General features: G+C 38.7%; 1 protein-coding gene across 4 annotated transcripts in view; it reads left to right on the top strand.

Annotated features, from left to right (window-relative positions):
* Positions 1 to 22625, top strand: part of ACSL3 (acyl-CoA synthetase long chain family member 3) — a 50519-nt gene that overhangs the window by 12601 nt on the left and 15293 nt on the right. For 3 of the 4 annotated variants that reach the window (XR_008438668.1, XM_053986542.1, XM_053986541.1), the window contains exons 2-6: positions 2771 to 2863; positions 7390 to 7811; positions 14296 to 14473; positions 19606 to 19715; positions 20985 to 21123. Coding sequence is in view for 3 of the 4 variants with exons in the window: in XM_053986542.1 (XP_053842517.1) it covers positions 7461 to 7811; positions 14296 to 14473; positions 19606 to 19715; positions 20985 to 21123 (778 nt within the window). In the remaining variant the exon portion in view is untranslated. Of the gene's footprint in view, positions 1 to 2770; positions 2864 to 5471; positions 5563 to 7389; positions 7812 to 14295; positions 14474 to 19605; positions 19716 to 20984; positions 21124 to 22625 lie in introns of all 4 variants that reach the window. The other variant, XM_053986543.1, reaches the window with a different exon arrangement.

The raw sequence follows: 22625 nt of genomic DNA, 5'->3' as shown, positions 1-22625 counted from the left end.
GCCTCAGGCTGTGCAGTTCATGCACAACCTTTGCTGCCCCAGCGGTCTGTTAAACTCCTACCTGGAAAGTGGTTTGTTCCAGGTCATGATGCCTCTTCCCTGCCGGTCTGTGTGCCCTGCTGTGCTTTTCAGAACCATGCTCTTGCAGAGCAGTGCCTCAGCTTCCCTCGGGACTGGAGCTGAGTTGTAGATTTGCTTAAGCTGAAGCGTTGAGTGGGTCGAGTTGTGGAAGCAGGAGTGGGAGTGCTGCGTTGGCTCTGGCCATCTGCCAGGGTTGTGTTCCCTGGCAGAGTGAGGGGAAGCATTTAAAGAGCATTAGGATTCACCTAGGGTTGTGCTAGAGGTGGGTCACAGCTGGAAGCTACAGATGATCTGAATAAGGTAGCTCAGAATTAACCTACGTGTCCTGTCAGAGAGTGTTTATTCTCTCAATGCCCTGAAGATCTGCTTCCTTTTGAGAGCAGAGATGTTATCAATAGCAAGTGTGGTCTCCCACCATCCCTCTTTCTGTGTGAGACCACAGCAGTTCACAGAATGTGGAGCAGCAGGGAGGGCAAGGTCCAGGGAGAGACAGGTTGTCTCCTGTTCAGGACTGGGATTGAGATGTCAGGGACTGGAGTTGATGTGGGAATTAGTTTCATTCTTGTGTGCTGGCTTGAAAGTGTTTCAGAAGAACCTGTGGCTGAGTGTGCACCCGTGTTACACCCATGCAATCCTCTTCTAGATCTTTCTGTAGCAGAGGCTGTTCAATGCCTGTGACCAGCCCAGTGTGGTCATGTGGGGCTGTTGAGGGAGGTCCTGCTGGGATGGTTCCTGGGGGTCAGTGTGCTGAGCAGTGCTTTTCCTCCCTGCTGAAAATGTCCTTTGGGACAGAGCCATGGACCTGTTCCCAGCTTGACTGCAGAGAGGCACTCCTGTTTGTGACAGGGTTTGGGTCTGCCTGGAGAAGGGTTTTGGGGATGTTTGGGAGGCTCATGGAAGGTCTCCCTTGTGCTAGAAGTGATGCTGAGACTCAGGCAGCAGTCTGGAAAAGGGTGACTTGGGGGAGGCTGGAAAATCAGCAAGCAGGGGACAAGGACAGTGTGTGCACTTGTGTGGAAACCACGGGGCCTGCCGGGATGGCCTGGAGGGTGCTGGGCCCTGGAGAGCACACAGCTCCCACAAGCAGTGCCAGGGCAGCAGCAGTGCTCAGGGAGTGCAGGAGCCGGTGGGAGGAGAGGCTTGTGGGAAGCAGTGAAGGGCGAGCTGGGGAGGTGAGGTGTGTCCTTGTGCCCACTCTGCTGTTTCTTCCAATTTGGGAGGATGTGCTGAGCACCAGCCCTCTCCAGGGACCCAAAGCATCCATTTCCAGCATTCATTAGGGCTTGTTGGGATTTCTAGCCTCTCTGTTTCAAGAAATATGTGAAAACACTTGTGCTGTACCTGTGAAGAACATCTGTTTTCAAATATAACTGTCCCTTAAATCCATTGCAAAAGAGACCTTCCCCTTGGATAGGTACATGGTTGGGATTCTCCTCTGCACCGTTCACAGTCCATGGAGCTGGCTTGTGAAGCATTGCCTGTCGTGTCTGCACATTTGGTTTGCCTTCTTATTTCTATATAGATGACTACATGAGTATTTATAAATCAGTAATGGGGATTTCTTTCTTTTTGGTCTCTTCTTTTTGTAAAAGAAAGGCTTACTTGCAGAGTGCTAGCAAATAGCTCTTGATTGAATTCCAGATGTAAAAGTCTGCCTCTTCAGGGTTGTTAATGTTACTTTTTAAGTCCAGATGTAAACTAATATAGGCTATTTTTTTGTACAGTTTGGTACAGTCTGTATTAAGGGCTTTGTTACATTGTCTCAAGAACTCCTATTGTTCTGTAATGAAGAGATTGGGCAGTACATGAAGCTACTTGGTTATTTTGTCCATTAAAGCCTAACCCAGTGAATAACCTTTTTATCCTTTCAGTGAATGTTAATAAATCAGGGGATGCAAGATTCACTGATAAGAGAAATTTAATATGTATTTCTACAACTATAAATTGTTGACCCAAATGTTTTTTTTGCAAGAGTATCTTGGAATCTCTGGGTTGGAGTTTGGTTAGTAGGTGTGAAGTCATGGAAGTCAAAAAATGGGGCAGTGAGCACCCTGGATGCTCACCTCAAGCAGCAAATAGTTAATCCACTGAAATTGGAAAAGATTATCTTTAAGAACTGTGTAAATAGTAATGTTTGCAGAAAGGTAATAGGTACAAAATGTTTACATTTGCCTATTTTAAATGTGATTTGCTGGCACAGGTTTTCAAGACTTCTTTCTGCAAAGGACAATAAATAAAACTTTAATGTATAGTAGAGCAAAATCAATAGCTATAATGATTACTATTAAGTCTTTTTGTAAAGTGTTCAAGAATATTTTATTACTCAGGCTGAAGTGCATTTTCTCTGTGGGTGGATACACAAAGATAGGTCTATTTTTTCCTACCCCCAGTGGTAGAAGCAGTGTACACTAAAAGGTGCTGGGCAGTTAGGATTTGTCAGGGAGACAAAGTACCATGAGCTCCTGCGTTTAGCCAAAGCTGTTGCAACAACCTTGATTGTAGAGGACTGAAGTCCAGGCAGTGGCTGTGTGTTAACTTGCAGTGGGCCTAGGCTCTCTGAGGTGATACAGTGCAGTATCAGATGAGAAAAAGTTTTTATTTATTTCAAAATATGAGTGAAAAAAAATGGAGGATGTGTTTTATAATTACCATATTTAATGGGAGTTTTCCATTTTTTGGTTTCATGCAGTTGCCTGTGACATCTCCTGTTGAATAAACTGAGACTGGAACATCTTGTATCAGCTCTTGTACCTGTACCTGCCACGATGAGAAGTTGCATAAGGTTCATTTTTTCTTGTTAATTCGTGCTTTTATTGTAATGTAATTGTTATAAGCAGGTCAATTAGCAAACACATTCCTTGAAGGATTTTTTTCTTTCTTATCTAACAAAAGTTTTCTTCTGAAACTAAAGGGTTTAACAGTATTAGTATAAGTAGTATATCAGGCCAAATCACTGATTATATATTAAGAAGGATCAGTCCTGAAAAGTACTGATTTACTTCTCCAGACTCATGAATGAGTGCTCTGGTTGTTGCTTCTTTCTGCTGTTGAAAAAGTGTGTCAAACTTAATTTATGGTCTTGCTCTTTCCCATTTGGTGACTGCCAGACTAAACATGAATTACATGTAACTTGAACAGCTCTTATGCATGTCCAGAACCCTTTGCTTGAACAGATTTTTCTATAAGTTGTAATTCTGTACAAATTAGCAGCTCTTTCGTCCAGGATTTCACCTCCCAGCCTTTCCTGTATCACTAGTCAGGGTCTGAGCACTGAATCCTCAAAAACCCCAGCAGGATTATGTGAAACCAGCAGGATGGATGTATGTTCTGTAAGAACCTGAGTGTTTACAGCTAATCTGCAGACCAAACCACTGAGTTAGAATATTACCACATGTCATGTGTTTTTATTTGTCAGTGATTAAGCAGGAGCTACCTAAGAACAAAATTCCAGTGCTGAAAGTGCAGTGAACTTTGTCACTGTGCCATAGTCTCATACTTGCAAAAACTGCTTAGGATCATTTCCTCTGTTTTCTGTTCCCTGCCCCAAAATGATGGGTTTGCTTACACTCTTTTCATGGTCAGAAGCAGTCATCTACTTCCAAAATTAAAAAACACAACATATTGTACTTCAGTTACATGTTCAAACCATGTATAGTATTTCACTAAACCTTTCAAAGTTTTGGTTTTTTGGGGTACTATTTTTTTTAAGGCAGAATGTTAAACAGCAAACACTGCTTCCCTTTTAGACCTTCCAGATCTAATATAACCTTGAAAATTTCACTAAAAATTCTAATTTTTAGATTAGTTCTGCAAGTTGATTTTTAATAATGTATTTTAATTTTGAGTTTTTAAAATAGCATACATTAAAGGTTTGAAATAGTAATTGTTATAGAGAAGAATGCATGAGCAAGCATTATATTTTAATGAAAACAATGTTGTTCTTTTACATTGTCATTAAAAGTGGTTTTCTTAATGGAGGTTGAATGAGCTTTTTTATAAGGAAAAAAAAACAATAGAAAATGTACTGTCAAGTTCAGCTGCATTGGTTTTGCGTGCTGTAAAACATAATTGCCTTACATCTAGCACTCCAGCCTCAAGTCAGGGTAGAGTTTTGCTTCTACATTGTCATCAAAATGATTTTTTAATTGAATGTTTAGTGATCCATTTAGCTGGCTTTGATGTACTCCTGAGAATGGCAGTTATAAATCTGTTGGGCACAAAGGCATTTTAAACTGCATCTCCTTTGCTTAGCTGGTATTTACCTCTTCAACAATATAGCAAACAAATAAACAAAATGATGCATTAAAATGCAACTTCTATTCTTCAGTTACACAAGAAAAGAGAGGGAGCCTTTATATTGCCACCAAGGAACTCTGTGTCATGGCTCAGCTCTCCTTAGAACCATCGCCCTACAAAGATCCTGGAGCTTATTCTTCTAATGAAACTACTGGAATGTATTTTTATTTCTTGTTCCAAAAGGCATTGCACTTTTCCCATGTCCAATTACAATGGTAATTACAATTAGTTCCAAGGATAGATACTCTGTAAATATCACAGTCTGAAATCCATGGCTAAGACATTGGCACCCGAGTTCCCTCTCTTGCTAAACTTTGCTATCTCCTAATTACAAGATTTTGAAGGAAAAAAATGGAGTCTTACTCGGCCTGTAAGACAAGAAACTTCATTTGCAAAAGATAAATTTTAATCTTAAAAACATTAAATTTTGAGTGAAAAAATGGTTTTAATTCTTAAAATAAACTGTTTTCAATAGATGACTTGTAATAGCCTCACTTTTATGAAAGAGCAACTGAAATAATTAGTAATTTATTAGATGTACATCAGAGCAGATTTCTAGAGCACGTTCCTTGCTTTTCTGAGCCAGGGAATAGTCCAAGACATTTCCCTTTAATCTGTCCTCTTGGAGTGTTCCTTAGACCTTTTCTTGCAATGCAGCCTTTTATGAAATGGTGAGCAAAGCACAATTTATGTTTGCAATTCAAAGCAAAGATTTCCAGGTTTGGGGGTTATTATGCAAGGGTAAGCCAGAGGAGACGGCTTGACGTGACGCTTTGGCATGGTTATAGAAATAGTGGAAAAGGTTCGCTCTCCTTCTGAGGAAAGAATAAATCTGTTGGGATAACTAACTGCAAAATGAAATGGGAGGCTGCTGTTCTGAAAGGGTTCAGTGCCTCTCTAACCAAGGAAAGTTATGAAAACTAGAGAGAATATTATTTTAACAGCCTTGACTATTTGTCAGTAGGGAATTTCTTTGGAGAAAGAATTTTAGTTTTTCTTTGGAGAAAGAATTTAGTTTGCCTAAAGCTATTAAATAAGTTACTTTAATTTTCTTATGTAGCAGTGTTTGGTTAAATCCTATTTCTACTTTTTAGGCAGAGAGAAATTTTCCAGCTTTATAAGGAGAAAAAAGATGTTCATCTCCTGAACTGTGCCAGGCAAAATAACAGTGCAACATAAAACTTGGTAAAAAATGAGTAAACTCTTGTTGTGTGAACTCTGGATTCAGCTTATAAACATCTTGTTCTGTGCTGCTATCAACACCAGTATATTTTTTCTGGCCTGCAGTAGCTGATTGGCTGGCTCATGATTATTTTCATTAAGTATCCTTCAGTGACAGTCTAAGAACATAAGTCTCTTCAAGCGATTACTGATTTGCCCTTTAGCCTATTTAAGTTTGTTTTCTGTTTGTCACTGCTTTTTGCCTTTGATCTAAAAATTAAAATATATGCACTTCCATTTAATTTTTTTTATATTTTAAATCTTTCCTCCACTGCTGCTTGTTGCAGTATGTTTCTACTGTGAAGAGCTCCTATGGTCCATTTGAGTATGTTTCTCAGGGTGCTCTGCAGAACAGACTTCGATGTTGTTTGGTTCCTTCAAACTGCCTGTAATGATGCAGTGTTAACAGTGAGATGACAGCAGCTTGTTAGGGAAAAAAAAAAAAGATGGTCATAAAATATTTTTGCTTGGAGTTTTAGGAAGTTTTATGTTTCGGGGAAAGATGGAATGAATCTCATCCTAGAAATGAAGGATGCTGGATTGATCCATTCCCAAAATGACTGCAGATCTAGGATTAATGAAACAAGGTTTCTTTCCATTACTACTGAAGGAACTTACATGATTTAAACATTACTTTTTTCAACTCAAATTTCTGTTCTTTAGGGTTTTCAGAGAGTTAACGTAGGAAAAGTCAAAGAGACTAAGACATCAGCAAAGAATAATACATCTCATGAATAAAACTTAATTTCGAATTGTCAAAAGCTGTGCATCTTACGTGTACATTATTCGGTGCTTGATTTATGATGCTGCTTTTAATAAGTTGTATCAGTATGTCTGAAAGATTAACTGAGTGAAGTGCATTTGTAGTTTATTACGTACAAAACACTGTTTTTCAGCTAGTGACTCACTGACTGTTGCAGAAATTCATCTTTAGCCATTATGGCAACCATCCCTGATTTCCATAGGGATTTTAGTTATTTTGTTGATTTACCTTTTTAATCTTTTAGACAGATTGCATAATTTCATGACTCAACAGTAGACTATATTAGAAAGTTGTATCATCATTGTGGTCATTGGATATTGTAAATTATGCTTTTAAAAAAGACAAAGTGAATATCCTGGCATCATTAAGGACTCTGGAAAAAGTTACATGTCTCTTCATTGTGCTGTTAAGAATCTGGGGATATTAATAAGCTCTTTTCTGGTATTTACCCAATATTACTTAGCTCATGTTTATTGATACAAGTGGGCTCATTGGATACTGGTTCTGAGACTGAAATCATAAGATTAATGGGAAGTTCCAAGGAATAAACCAGCAAAGTTCTGTCACATACACATATTTCCTTCTCTCAGGTGGGTGTCCCAGTGTGTCCAACACTTGGGAAACCTTTCAACATCCTTAATGGTCGAGGTTCCCATGTGCAGAGTGATGACATTGCCTGTGTTCCTAGGGCTTGTTTGGAGGCTGATGATTCACAGTCAGAGGTCACAGAGATTCCTAGTCAAGGTGCTCATGGAGGTGCTCTGATGTTGATGAGGATCTTTTAAGTTGTATAATCACAAAATGTTTTCAGATAAATACCTGTGATGCACATGTCATTGTACTGCAGTCTGCTAAAGGGGAATGGAACAGTTCCACCTCATGTGTCTGCTTTCATTTGTGGGTGGGGTTCAGACTTTTAACTCCTGCATAAAGACCCCTACTGGGATATGGATTGTAATATCATGTTTAAAAATGTCCCCCTGCCAACAGCGATAGTTTACTACAAACCTTTTCTTTTCTCTTTTCAGATCTTTTTGGACCCCTGTCTAGCTGATCCATGTTTCCAAACTGTCTCTTGTAACATTCTCAAGCAGCCAAAATGAAGTTGAAGCATAACATCAACCCTGTTCTTTTACAGTTTATAAACTTCATAGTCCTGGTGTACTCCCTTGTAACGTACATTCCATGGTACATACTTTCAGGATCAAAGCAGGCTATAGCAAAAGCCAAGCAGGTTAAAGCCAGACCTGTGAATAACAAGCCTGGGGGTGCATACAGATCTGTGAACAGTCTGCATTGCTTAGCTTCAGTTTTATATCCTGGGTGTGATACACTCGACAAAGTCTTTAAATACGCTAAAACTAAATATAAGGACAAAAAACTCTTGGGAACACGTGAAATTCTGAAAGAGGAAGATGAAATCCAGCCGTCAGGAAAAGTTTTTAAAAAGGTAAGTCTTTTTGCGGTCTGCCTTCAAGACTTTTTTTTCCAAAGTATGTTTACTTTCTTATGCAGCACTTGTAGTCCAGTAAAGCAAAGCTGGGGAAAAAATAAATTTCTCTGCTTAGATTCAGTAGCTGTGAAAAGAATTAAATGATCTAATTCCCAATCTTTCAGTACTTGGCATTTAAACCAAATCTAAATGTTTTTGTACTCTTGAATAGATATCCTATTTATGGTTTCAGTCAAAGAAAAAACACAAGTATGTTTTAGGTATTTGTTTTTAATATTCAGCTGGTGATGTAAGCGGCTTTAAAGGTTTCTTTTTAAAATGAATTTTAAAAAGTCTCCCTTTGTTTTATTCTAAACTGTCATCGGATAAATATACAAAAATTACTAGACACCAGTACTCAGATGTGCCTTTCCAGCAGTCTTAGTTGTGATTTAAGGATTTTCTGTTCTATCCAGGCAATTCAGGACTTAAATGAATTTTTTGTTAGGAAAAGGATTGCTCAGATTTTATTGGAAGAGTCTTTTTTTGCTTTGAGTCTCCTTTAAGGTGAACTACTCTGCTAATCTGTAATCCTGATGTGTGTGGGAGGTGTGATTTCAGTATCTGAAAACAGCTCTGTTGTTTCAAGGGACTGACTTTTTATAGTATATTATGTTCAAGCCTGTATTGTCATTTGCTGCTTTGTATTTTTTCAGGCACATTGAGAAATGCACTTTTGCCTGAAGAAGGGCAGAATACTGCAACAGAATGTTCGTATTTGTGCATTTCTGTGTGTTGAAGTTCTGCATTTCTGTATTAGAAATTGTTAAATCCACAATAGATAGTTTTTTGTTAAGATTAGTTTCTGTGCAGATGGAAAACATTTCTCTTCATGCTGCTAGTTTTAACTCTGATAGAGGAGTATGTTTAAAATCTAATTTGGTTAATGTCACAATATATGGCAAAGTTTAGTTCTGTTAAATCTTTATACAAACTTTATTTTTAGTGAAACTTCCCTTTAGCTGTGGAGGTGGTTTTGCAGAATGAAGGAAATGCTGGGATGAATGGTTACATGTACTCTTGCTTGATGCACATTTTGCTGCCTCATTACCCTATAAAGAAACAAAGTTCATGTTGTATGAAGAACGGCTTCTGAGCACAGATCAGAATTTTGGCTGTGCTGTTTTTTACATAAAAACATGTGCCCTGTTTTTTAATCATGTTTGTGAATGTAAGACTTAAGAACTTAGGAGTTTTAGTCTTTTCCATTATGCAAGCAAAACGTTGTGAATATTTGAAAGATGAAGGATGTTTGTGTTGATCCACTTAAATTACTTGTTTGTGAGTATTTAGGCTTAGAAACTACCCAAGTTAGGTAATTTTTGTCTAAGCTTGACACAAGGGTTCATTGTGGTCAATTGCCACACTTACCCTCCTGTTACTTTGTTCCAAGTTGTGGCATTATCACACAAGTCCACCTTTAAATTTTTTTTCTGTAATGGAATACAGTGTTTCTTAAGACCTCATAGCATGTGTTAGCAAGTGAGGAAAATCAGAACATTTCACAAGATACCTTGTTGATTCTAAATGTCAGGGTTCCCTTCCTTAGATTTCTTTCATTCCAGGCACCTTTTATTGCCTGGTTCCCTTTAGCACAAAGCTAGCTTGCTGAGGTTTGGTGCAGTCCTTCAAAAAGGTGTACAACAAGCTTAATTCTTAGGTATAATCCGTCTTATTTCTATACTTGACAGGAGCTGCAATATATTTTATAATTATTTATATAGATGTGTCTATATATGTGTATATATATATATAAAAAGTAAAATACTCACCTTTTGATTATTGGGAAAACTAAGTGTCCTCACACTTGTAGCTAAAATTATTTAGAACTTCATAACATCTTTAAGATCAGATACTCCCATAAATTTATTGAGAAAACAATGATATCTCAGATAATCTGTAATTTCTTGAATTTTTGTGGTAATGTACTGTTGCAAAAATATTTGTTTTTTTGGAGATTCCAAAGTAGCAGAAATTAATGGATGTAAATAAAAGACAAATACTTGTTTATGCACTTGTTGCATTTCATAGTAATTCATAAATGGTTAGTTCTTTCTGTCATGTACTCTCCAATTTCCTTCTCCAATATCATGCATACCTAATATTAATTTCATAAACCATGTATTTAAGTCAGTATAAAATAATGTTGAAAATACCTCTGAGATTAAAGGTATAATTAATTGGAAAAGGGACTTAATTTAACCACAGCTGAAATTTTATGATGCCCAAAAGATGAGCTTCATTATTTTGTGTCGTCTCAGTTTTAGGTTATATCAGGTGCTTGCTTTGATCTATGTTGGTATGTCGATTTGGCTTTGTGTGTGTGTTCTTCCATTGGTTTATTTTGAGAGAGAGATGTCTGTTTGTTTTTGGGGTTGTTTGTTTGTCTTCCTCAGCTTTAAAAAGGGTTGGTAACCAAGAACAGAATTACTGGGAACATAATAAATAAGACATAGTGGGGAGAGGAAAACACAGCTTTGCTGGGAAAGGTGATGCATCTAAAGCTAGAGAGACTTGGGTGCATCAGCAAGCACATGGGCAATTCTTGCAACTCAGAGCTTTACTCATTACTGCTGATACTGAAGCTTAAAGTGAAGGTTTGGGAAGGTTCTTGCCATGCCAAGTCATTGAGCAGCAAGAGAGTCACCTAAGATGTTGAAAACCATAGATTGCTATGTAAGTGGTGTGTTAGAGTGGGGGTTTTCAGATATATTGAACTGCAATCCATGTGTTCATGTGAAAAAGGCCAAAAGTGGGCATTTCAAATAACTTCCTTTGTATTATTTTAATATACTTTTACAGGAAGATGTATTTAATTCATGATTGCTGGTTTCCAAGTCATAGTCAATGTTCCTTAAACTTTATAAGGTACTTTTAGGAAGACCTTTAAAGGTAACTGAGATCAGGTAGTTTAATGACTCTACATGAGCCTTGCAGCTTCATCGAGAAGGTTTTATTACACCTTTGTACTAAAAATTTTAATATGTTTCTAAAATCCAGGTAAAAGAAATACTCGCTGTGTGTTTAGTTTTTGCTTTTCTGGATTCCCAAGTATTGATAATCTGGATACTTCCTAGTATTTTGTTCCATGTGACAATGTGCCTCAGCGTGCAGTTTAAGCCTGGAGCACGAGAGGGCAGCGTTTTCCTATGGAATGCTGTGTTTCCAGTGAAACCCCAGAGCTGCAGGCCCTGCTGGCTGCTCTCATCTGTGCTCAAACTCACTTCTTTAGCCCTTCTGCCAGCTCTTGGACAGTTAGTTTCTTTCCATGAGTTATCGAGCAGAAGTAAGCACTGAAAGTTGTGGAGTTAAATGTGTGTGAGTGTTTAAAGGATTATGGTGCCTAATGCCAGTCTTACCACCTGTTGGCAGCAGAAGCAGAATCACAGAACTGTTAGGGTTGGAAGGGACCACTGGAGATCACCCTGTCCTACCCCCTGCCCAGGCAGGGTCACCCAGAGCAGGTGGCACAGGAACATGTCCAGGTGGGTTTGGAATGTTCACACCTTCCCTGGGCAGCTGTTCCAGTGCTCTCCACCCTCAATGCAAAGAAGTTCTTCCTCGTGTTGAAATGGAACTGCTTATGTTTTAGTTTATGGCCTTTACTTCTTGTCCCATCACTGGGCACACTGAAAAGAGCCTGGCACCATCCTCTTGGCACCCCTTTGAGATATTTGTATGCATTAATGAGATCTCCCCAGTCTTCTCTTCTCTTCTCCAGACTAACCAGGCCCAGATGCCGCAGTCTCTCCTTGCAAGGGAGATGCTCCAGACCCCTCATCGCCTTTGTGGCATCCACTGGACTCTCTCCAGTAGGCCCTTGTCTTTCTTGCACTGTACATAGGAAAATGTTAGCAAAAGCTACTGAGGGCAAGGCCAAGAAGGGAAATGAGTTTGGAGGCACACTCCAACATGAGGAGTATGAGATAAACCTGCTCTGTGTCCTGCAGAGGAAGCTGATAGAGAAATGCAGGAGGAAGGGACTTAGAGCCAGTTTAGTAATATGTATATACGAGTGTCTGTTATTCACTAATGTGTATATAATATAAATGTCATAGGGATGGAATAGAGAAGAAACACTGGTCATGGGGAAGGAACACTGGAATTTGAATATATGGAAGGCAGTAGGAAAGTAAAACTCAAAATTACTGCATTGAAAAAGGTCTTAGCAGTTCTTATGTCCATGTTCTTCAGAAATGTATTTTTATACAAATAGCTACAGCCAACAGTCTACACATCCTTAGAAAGGATTTTTCCTTTATAAGAAAAGAAAGCACCAATGAGGTGATCTTTCACTACATATCAACAAGCTTAAGATGAATTATTTAAGATAATAAAAAAAAGGGGAGAAAAGCAGAATCGCAAGTATTATTTGGAGAGATTAATTTTTGGCCATTTACTGATTTATGTTCCCCGGTTCAGTGAGAGTGGTGGAAATTGCTAAAACCTCTTATGGATTGGCAAGCTTACCAGAAACAGTAACAAGAATCTGTGTGTATTTCTTGGCCTAATTATTTGTGAGCAGTTTTCCTGAGGCTACACTGTAGGCAGAGTATAATGAGGGAAAGGGTATTGCCCAAGTCACTGCTATAAATTGTTTTCAGCTGATGAGCCTGTCAAGAACTTCCCCGTCTGCCATAAATACTGCCTTCGGGGGAAAAAAAATCCCAAATTGGAATTTAAATTCCAAATTACCAAAATTTCAGTGGACAGGAAGAGGTGCAATATTTTTTTTGGAAGCAGTGAGAGTTTTCCAAACCAGAAATATCTTGCTGTGTTGAAACAAAAAGGGACTCCCAGGGCCCCCCTCTTCCTCAGAGGGTGTGACAAGGAGCCCCTGCCCCACGTGCTGCCATTTCAGCCTGATCTTTTTGCTCCAGAAAGGTTTTGAGGTTTGAAGCAGCGTGTTTGCCACTGAAACAGAGCTTCTGGAAATAAGCTAGGAAAAACTGAGCAGATATTTGTGTGAGAAGTCTGTATTTTCTGGTGGAATTGCTATATATTGCTGTTATTGACAAATGTTGTTTGTTGGGCTTGTTAAATGATATTTTCCCATAAGGACATTTATGAAATTCCAAGCAGCTGCACATGTACCTGTTTGTCCTACTGAACAAATAGGTTAATGAGCAATATGCAGTAAAGCTGTAGTAGGTACAACTCATTGTTACAACTAATTTTAACTATGAAACAGTTTGTAAAAGTGTCTTGACAAAGGAAATCTACTAAATTTTATTTTTCGATTAGAGTTTGAGAGATATTTTAAAATATATTTTATTAAAGAAGCAGATGTGGAAATACAGACTCATTAGAAATGTAGTTACATGTCAAAAATTGTTAGATTTAGCAGCCCAAAGTTTGAAATTTAGTTCCCATTGATGAATGAAATACGGAAAAAAGAATGAAGGAGCTTTTGTAGTTGTAGCTTTTTCTAGTTTTTTTAATGTTTGCAGTTATTACTAATGCTTTGGAAAGGACATGTCTGAAATACTTGATTGCAACATAGTTTTTCAGAATTGTCAGTGTGCTTATATAAATAGATGGCTAGGATATGATAATTTAGAGTATTGATTTTCAGTATAAAACATCTTCATATGAATGTGTCTAGGTTGGTCTCAAAGAAATATCCTGTCACTCAGTAAGGAAGTAGTACTGCAAGGTGCAAGTGCACACAGAAATCTGGGTAGTGACCTGTAAATTCAAATCGAGTTTTACTGTGCACCAGCTTTCCCATATGGAAAAGTGAGATTGCATAATACATTCTACATGACTTCTCAGAAATGAAGTTTGCCAGTAATTTCCTATCCTGTCTCCTCTCCCACTTTTGTGTAACAGTAAAAAAAAAGGCAAAAGTATTACTGCTCATCCCCTTGACATTTGTTTCAGAACAAAGGGAAAGGTATTTCACAATTTCTGACTGAGGGCCCATGGATATACTGCTTTCTGGAGTCCAGTTTCCATTTCTTAATTTTTTTTTTTTTAAATGAACATCTGAGTGTCATGTTTGTGTAGAATTGTAGCCCAAATATCCAAGAAAGCAAATATAGAGAATGTACTGTGCTAACTAGTGCTTCCCATCCTTTACATAAACCAAACTTTTTTTAAGAAGGAGAGGTATGTGGGCCAGATAACCAAACAGTCTTTCAGAGGGCTCCTGAAGCTATGAAAGATGGTGAGAATCATATGCTTTCCCTTCTATGAAAAGAGAAACTGAGGTGGTAACATGGATGGAGATATTGCATTGTGATATGGTATTTATGTTGGAACTTCCACAGGCCCTGTAGCTTTTGGCAAGAAAAAGTGTCATCTTTATCTTGAGTAAACTGCTGTTACAATTCAAGCACGTGTTACTCAAACATCCCTGGATTCTTCACATGGCTGAAGATCTAGTAGGGCATTTGTTAAGGATTTTCATTTTCTAAATTGATTTTATTATTCTTGTTAGGTCATCCTTGGCAAGTACACCTGGCTTTCTTACGAAGATGTGTACATTAAAGCTGTTAATTTTGGAAATGGCTTAGCAGTCTTGGGTCAGCAGCCAAAGACTAACATTGCTATCTTCTGTGAGACCAGAGCTGAGTGGATGATTGCAGCCCAGGCCTGCTTTATGTGCAACTACCAGCGTGAGTACCTGTCTTCCCTGAAGTTTTTATGGCTTTTGATCCCAGAGTCTGAAAACAAAACTCTTTTTTGCTTTGCTTTATGTACTAAGAAAACGTTATCTAGATTTTATATAGAACATCAGAGTTTTCAAATAAAAAAATACTGCATAAGGTAGAAACGGTGCACTTGGTAGCCTTTTGCTTTAGTGACTAGAGAAACCAGTAGCTATTGGCAGATGGGGAGAATAGTTTTAGTAATTATAGTTTGCTCAATGAATTTGTGAGCGGTTTATTTTTTTTTTTCATCTCAAATCAGTACAGATTCCCAAGTTTCTGAAACAAACAAACAAAAATCACACATGAATTCATTGACTCAGTTTCAGGAGTTGACGTCAAACCTTCATCTGTGCGTGCAAGTTTTGTTTTATCTGGATATTTTGTCAGTTCTTCAATTTTGATTTTGGTTTGGCCGTTTTTTCTTGGTCAGGAATGTACTGAATGCTGGTCTCAGTGTGCTATAGCTGTTTAAATGTCTGTTTCATCATTGCTCCTTAATATGTCCTTTACCTAACTAAGCCCAGCCTGGCTGGCTTCTGTGATGCTCTCAGGGGGGCACATCTTGTCCCTCAGGACATGCCAGAAACTGCTGTTCCTCACAGGCTTTGGCCTTTTCCCTCCTGTGCCACATTTACCCTCTTTCAGTAAGAGGTGGGCTGTAAAAGCCAGGTGTGCAGAATTTCCTGATTTCCTGCCTAGATACACTAAAGATGCCTATCAATTATACTTTTTTTCAGATTTTGGAAGCAAGTCTAATAAGATTTATATTTGAACAGTTCCTCTTTGCTCTGAGCACAAGTCTATTTCAGTTTGAGAAGACCATGGTGATGAGTATGTAGCAGTTTCCATTTACATAAGTTTTTACTCCTGTCTCTGGTTATTTTGCATGTACCTTTTGCTGTGTTGGTCCCTCAGTGTTAAGGATGGAGTAGGTGACAAGGTGCTCTGGCCCTTAACATTTCAGAGTCAGCCTGCTTGCCTTGTGTGGCAGCTGGCTCTGTGGGCAAGGACAGGGTGGATGTTGTGTACTGGGACTGTAGCAATGCCTTTGGCATGGCTTCCTGTGGTACCTGTACAGCCAAACTGTTCACATAAAGGTGGGTAAGAGGGACCATTGGCTGCAAGGATTGTGAGCCATAGAGCAGAGTTACTGGGCAGCCTTCAGTGGCTGACAGTGACTCCAATACTGCTTAATGTCTTTATTGAAGGCCTGGATGATGGGGCAGAGTGCAAACACAGGAGGTCCCAGCTGGTGGCATGTTGGGGGCAGCAGCCAGTACACTCGAGGGTGGGGCTGTTGTGCAGAGGAGCCTGTCAGCTGGAAAAGTGGGTTGTCTGGAACCTCATGGAATTCAGTAAAGGCACTTAAAATTTCCTCTGTGCACGCTGGAATGCACCAGTATAGGCTAGGGGACAGCTGGAGAGAGCAGCTTTGCAGGGAAGGACCTCAGGGTTCTGGTGGGCCATGAGTCACCCAGGATTTTGCAGCAGCTTCTTGCAGTGGAGGCCTGCAGCATCCTGGATGGTAGCATGAGTGTAGTAGCTAGGCTCAGGGAAATGATCCTTCTCCTCTGTTTGGACACTGCTAGAACCACACCTGGACTACTGTGCCTACATTGGGACTTCCTATTAGGCAAAAAGGTGCTGACATCCTGGAGTAAGTCCAATGGAGGGCTGCCACGATGCTGGAGGGGTTGGAGAATGTGACATCTGAGGAGAGGCTGACAGAGAGGGGTCTGTTCAGAGTTAAGATGAGTGAGTTCAGATCTTGTTGCTGTCTGACACTCCCCAGTGGGAGCATGCAGAGGAGATGGAGCTAGGCTCTGCTCACAGAGGTGTGCTTTGATACCACTGCAGGCCACAATCACAAGTTCAATGGCAGGAAAAATTGATTACATATTAGGGCAAGCATCTTCATTGTGAGGGTGGTTCCGTATCAGAGCAGGAACAAAGAACGGTTGTGAAATCTTCATCCTTGGAGATCCATAAAACCCAGACAGGCCACTCTGCTGCAGTGGATGGTGTGTGCAGGTGCTCTTTGCAGGTGCCTTCCCACCTGAATTGGTGATGGTTTTGGTTGGTTCTTCAGTGAGTAAATGCTGCTGACCTGCCTACCAGAGCAGAGACCTGCACACACTATTCTTAGATAAGATGCCTGTGCTGCTTTTAAACTGCATGTCTCTGTGCTGGTTCCCTGTTATCACTTTTGGGATCTGTCACATTCCTAGTGGCTATCCTGGGAATAAAATGCAAGGCCTTGCATAAATTTTTTTCCCTTTGGAACTGAAGCACATTTACAAATCCTAGGGAGATGTGTATTTTGAGGGGAGAAATCTGAGCTAGGGGCTGGATGTTGTGAGCAGAATGGTATGTGTGTTTTGGGTTTGCTGGATTAGTGCTTTAAATCCCCTTGCTGCGACGTGCCTCGGCACACACTCTGACGTGGTGTTCATCATCTAAGCTGTGTCATCTTCTGTGAGCTTGGCTGACTTGTGCTGGCAGATGAAGAGAGAGCTGTGCAGTGTTCACAGGCAGCTTGCAGGACAAATTGGAAGATTCAGATGATGAAACAGTTATAGTGGCAAGACATTGCTAAATGGCTTATGCTAGCATTTTTCAGTGTGCAGGTTTGATACCAGCTAACTGCTGTGGGGGTGTTGGGGCATGTTTTCCAAATGTGAAATGTGTTCAGTCTGATGGAGTGGCCCCAGAGCTGGTGTCAACAGAGCAGGTTCATCTGCTTCATACATAGTGTTGGAGAGAATGCCTTTTGCACTAGAGAATTAAAATGAGGAAAGTCATATTTGTTATAGATCACTTGCACAAACAATTTATTTTTTGGTCAGAAATACTTGCTTGATTTTAAATGTGACTTTTTCTGAAGTTCTCTAAGTCTTATATTTGCAGGAGGTAGAGTGGGATTGCTAGATCAGAGACAGAAGTAGTACTAACATGAAAACAGATTTTCTTCCTAAGTACCTCTTCATGTGTGTGAACAGCTCTTCACCAGAGTAGGCAGATAAAGCACAAAAGTGCATAGCCAAATGGTGGAATAGGAGAGCTTAAGTTTCATTTTTCAATCATGCTTGAGCAGAAGTGGTTTGGTCAGAATTAAATTTGGCTGAAGCCTTTAGAAGTTCATTTTGCTTTTTATTCTTGATGTATGATGGATGGTGAAATACTGTTCAACATTCCAGTTACCTTGAAATAAATTGTAAAAGTTCTATTTGTTTCTTTAGGGTAAGGTTTTGTCTTCTACGAGCTGGCAAATTTAGTGGTGTTGGGGGTTTTTGTTTTATCAAGCCTTTGGTCAGATAACAAAGACTCACTTGTACTATTGCATGTATAAATGTGAATACAAAATAATCCCTTCTCAGTACGTTCTTATGAGACTGAGGAGAGAAAAAAACTATCAAAACTTTTGGATTTGCCTGAAAAAGTTTTAGGTGCCACTTTAGAAAAAGTGGAGAAGGCAGAATTTCAGAGATGAGTCATTGCTCAGTTTTGCCCTCTCTGTGACATCAGTGCACCATCATATAAACGGTCTCTCTTTCCCTTTAGCTCTGTCATATAGCTCTGAGTGTCTTAATATACTTATTTGTAGATGAGTAATTAAGTACCCCTGTGGTTATTCCTGAGATGATGCTTTGCCTTCTGACTGATGTTGTCAGCTCAGTTCTGCTCGTTGGCTCGGGGCAGCTGAATTTCTGCTACATGTTTATATAACAGGGGTCACTGCAGTAAGCAGAGAGAGCTCGTGGGAACGAGGAGAGGCACTCTTCTGGACTTTGCTCCCACCAAATTAAAGAAAACACAGTGCATGTGCATTTGCCCTGCAACAGTTCTGAACTATGATGGGCTGTTTTAACAAGAAAAAAATAAGTAGAGGTCAGCTATTTACTTTTCTGTGTAAGAAGACTGCTTTTGAATTGTTTCGGGTTAGTAACTCCTTGGATTTAAAATGTTAAAATAAAAATCTTAGAATACAACAGAACTTTATTTAATTTTAGTTTTTAATCTTTGCTGCAGTGATTACAGTTCTAATGTACAATGGGGTGTCTTATTTTCATAATTACATTCTTTAAATATTCAGCTATATACAGACTAAAAAGCCAAATATATTCTGATACCTGTTTTGACAAAACTCCCAGCAAGGATATTATAATTATGGATTGTGTTGATTGATCTCAGAGCTTTTATAAGATGTCCCTGTTTAGTGTTCTGCTTGGAAAATAGACCTTTTTTTTTTTTTTTTTTTTGAGAGCAATGCTTCTCTGCAATTTTGAGCTGTCTTTTTCTTCCCTAGTCTCTTTTGGTCTCTTATCATTCAGTTCCATTGATAATACCAGGAAATTAAATATAATTTTAAAGGTGTTAATATGAAGTAATTGTGTAACACACTCACTAATGAGCTGACCTTACAAACAGGAAACAATTTTTCTTATAGTCAATTTTCTAAATATTTTCTTTCTTGCTTTTCTGTATGATTCTCATGTCAATTCAAGGTCTAATGAGTGTTTATTACATTATTTTAAATGGATGTCAGAACAGGCTAGTCACAGATTTATTCCTGAGTGTGAGAATTCTCTGCTGATGACACATTTTGCCATGCTGTAATAATTTGTTATTAGTAGTCAATTGTAAAAGGTTAGTAACAGAGTATGTGAATTCTGGAAAGAGAAGTCACCTGGATGAAAGCTGCTTCTTTCCTATGTGCAAGAGGAATGTTACACTGTGATTAAACTGAGAAGGCTTGCCTACTTTTCAAATGGTAAAAGCAGTGACAGTATGAGAGTGGATCCAGGAGAATTTCATAAGGTGATGTGGTTTTGGCACCTCTAATTAGACCTTGGAAAAGAGTAAACAGTCACATAGAGAATAGTTGTTCATTCTGCCTTCTCGGAGTAACTTAAGACCACACTGTATCTAAATTCAGCTGTTAAGAGGCTTTTTAGATACAAAACTGTCCCATCTTTGAGTTGACAAATATTTTTACTCTGTTGCCTAAGTTAGAATAGATTAATCTCCGTTCTTTTTTGTAAACTATACTTGAAAATGTAACCCAGAAACTGACCATTTCCCATTTTGTGTTTCAGTTGTTACTCTGTACGCCACGCTGGGGGGCCCAGCAATAGTTCATGGGCTGAATGAAACAGAAGTGACCACCATCATTACTAGTAAAGAGCTGATGCAAACAAAATTGAAGGTCAGAAAATTGTTCTTTGGCTATCTCTTCCAGTGTGTCTGTTCACCATTGTTAAATGGCCTGGTTCCATTGTACAGAGCAATGATTTATTGCCTTTCCATAAGGCAGACACTTCTGGAAGAAAATTTATTTATCTGTCTTCATCTACAGAAAGTGGTAGTGTGCTTTCAGTGGGTTTTAGGCTGCTGAGTGAGTGGAGAATGAGCAATTTGCAGTATTGCAGAGCTGGAGTGCTGCCTGGAAAAACACCTTTACAAGAAACTGCCGTGGTTTTGGGGTGGATTTAGTACCTATAAATGTAACAATGGGAAGAACAGAAAAATGTATAAAGAGCTAACTGTGATCATGCTCCTGGCTTATTATCAGATGTTTTCCCAGCAGAGAATGGTTTTTATGTCTAAAGATGGGTGTTTAAAGAGTTAGAGCTGTTTTTCCATGCAGGGGGAGAAAAAGCTCGCTAAACATTAGTGCAGTCGAAGAACTTATTTGACTTCCTGACCCTGATGGAATACCCAAGTGGAACAACTAATCTGCATGAGTTTCATCATTGTGTGTTTTGGGGAAACTGGACCTTTCAGATAAGGCAATTGTTTTAATGAAAAATTGTGCTGTTGTGGAAATTTGCATGAGAATTTCCCAAACTTTAAAAAGAAGTTATTACAGCGACAGTATCTGTGCCATGCATATTTATTTCAGCTTGCAGTGAGAGAATGTATTTGCTCTGCTATAGGTGATAATCTTCTCTTCTTCCATGAGAACACTGATAAATGTCTTTGAACTCATGTTTTGCTTGAAATGCTTAATGAGTGATTTGCAATATTTTTGCTAGCTGTTGCTTATTTTAAATAGCATAATAACCAAGGAGTAACCTAAGAATTATTGTGAGCTCAGTATCACCAGTTTCTCTCAGCGTTCTATGGGAAGGGAAAGTCAATTATGTCTGCAAATCACTGCAGTCTTATTTGTGGGGTTTTCATGAAATAAAATACAAATCAGTAAATGTTTGGAGATTTTTTTGGACTTAAAATTGGTAAGCTTCAAGCTTTGCAGCTATTTGAGCTTGGGAGGTTTATCCTTTAAAACTCTGAGATGTTTTATGTTTTTTATGTTAGTGCTTTTTAAAAAGTATACAGCAGATAGCATGGAGGTTTTTGTTCTTAGGTTTTTTTTTGGTTTTTTTTTTTTTTTTCTTTTTTTTTGTTTTTTTTTTTTTTACTTCCTGGCATAAAAGGAATTTTGAATTTCTGGACTGATTTTTCATTTTCACAGGAAATTGTTTCTCAAGTTCCACTACTGCGACACATAATTACAGTGGATGGCAAACCCACAACGTGGTCAGAGTTCCCCAAGGGTGTCATTGTTCACACCATGGCATCTGTGCAAGCCATGGGGGCCAAGGCAGACACTGGTAGGTTCTTCCTCTTCAGACCATCTCTTTTGGTGCCCTAATTTGACCCCGTTGAGTAAGCTTGAAGAAACTGCAAATTTCAAAATAATGCAGATTTAACCTTTTCTGATTTCCTTTTCCTGTAAATAAAATCTTTGTGAGTGTTTTTTTTTTTGTTGTTGTTGTTTTGTTTTGGTTGTGGCTGGTTGGATTTTGGGGTGTAAGTTTCTTTTTTGTTTTTCAACAGAGTAAAAACTGAGTCCACAATCAAGTGTCACAGGTTGAATGATAGTTTTTAGGATAAGCAATTAATTCAGGATAGAAACTTAAAAAGCATTCTTTTGATCAGACTTGTTAAAACCAGATTATTCAGGGCACAGAAGGAAAATCATTGTGTATTTTATAATAAAAGAAATCAGTAATTTGTTGTCATTAAGTTTTGTAAAATTCACAGATAGCAAAATGTAAACTGGTCATTTGAATCTGATAGAACTTGGTCACTTACTGCATTTCTGAAAGCTTTGATCTGTGTAAAATCACTGAAATCTATTTCTGGTCTATGTAACATTTTTAGAACTGTAATTCAGAATTTTAGTACTTATTTTCATTGTAACCTTACGAAATTTTTATTCTTGGCTCTGAAGACCTGTCCATCCCAGTATTTTAAGATTTCAATATATTCAGTAGTTCCTTTCTTTTGTTCTTTGTGTTTTCAGAATCCCTTAACTACTGCAGGCATAAGAATGTTGGATTGTATTTTAGGAGTAGGGGGGTGTGTTCAATCCATCTGATTTTGATGTTCAGGGGAATGGCAGATTTGCTCCAAATATCATGACCTCTCAATTTCTTTAGAAGATGCTTTTCCCTATTTGATGTACCAGTTTTATGTACCACTAAAACAGTTTAATACAACACCAGCAGAAAAATTTTGGCTGAAATTCATTAGCTCCCTGAAATCTTTTAATCTATGTGCTATGTAAAAAGATATTTAATTTTTCTTCAGTCTTTTAAATATCACGTGCTCTGCACTACAATAAAGGGACATTATCTTTGTCAAGTTAACCATTCATAAACTGTGAAATGCTATCATGAATTGTTTATGGTAAAGCATGTCCAATTACTGTTAAGTAGATGAGCTATTGCTTATGTTTCTTTTCCTCATTGTTGTTCATTGTGCAGGATAGGCAGGATTCAGTGAGTGGAAAATGATTAAATGTTGCTTTTATGCTTATTCAGTGTGTGCGCTGTGCCACATGCACTGTGTGTGATGCAGTTTCCTCTGAGTAAGCACAGTAGTTTTTGTATTTTTTTGCTCTCAGCACAAGTATTTAAAAAGCACTTTAATCCAATTAAAGCTGTTGAACTTCTTTTAAATATTTATGGAGATGGGACCTCAGGTTGGCTCAGCAGTGCTTTGCTGCAGGTGTTGCAAATGAGGCAGTGTGTGTTCCCTTTCCCTGCCAGGGAGCACGTGAGGCACAGAGGGGTGGAACCAGGGCAGTGAACCTTCCCGAGGCAGGGAT

Source organism: Vidua macroura, chromosome 10, assembly GCF_024509145.1.
Source record: "Vidua macroura isolate BioBank_ID:100142 chromosome 10, ASM2450914v1, whole genome shotgun sequence".
Lineage (NCBI taxonomy): Eukaryota > Metazoa > Chordata > Aves > Passeriformes > Viduidae > Vidua > Vidua macroura.
This window is presented reverse-complemented; position numbering and strand designations above follow the sequence as displayed.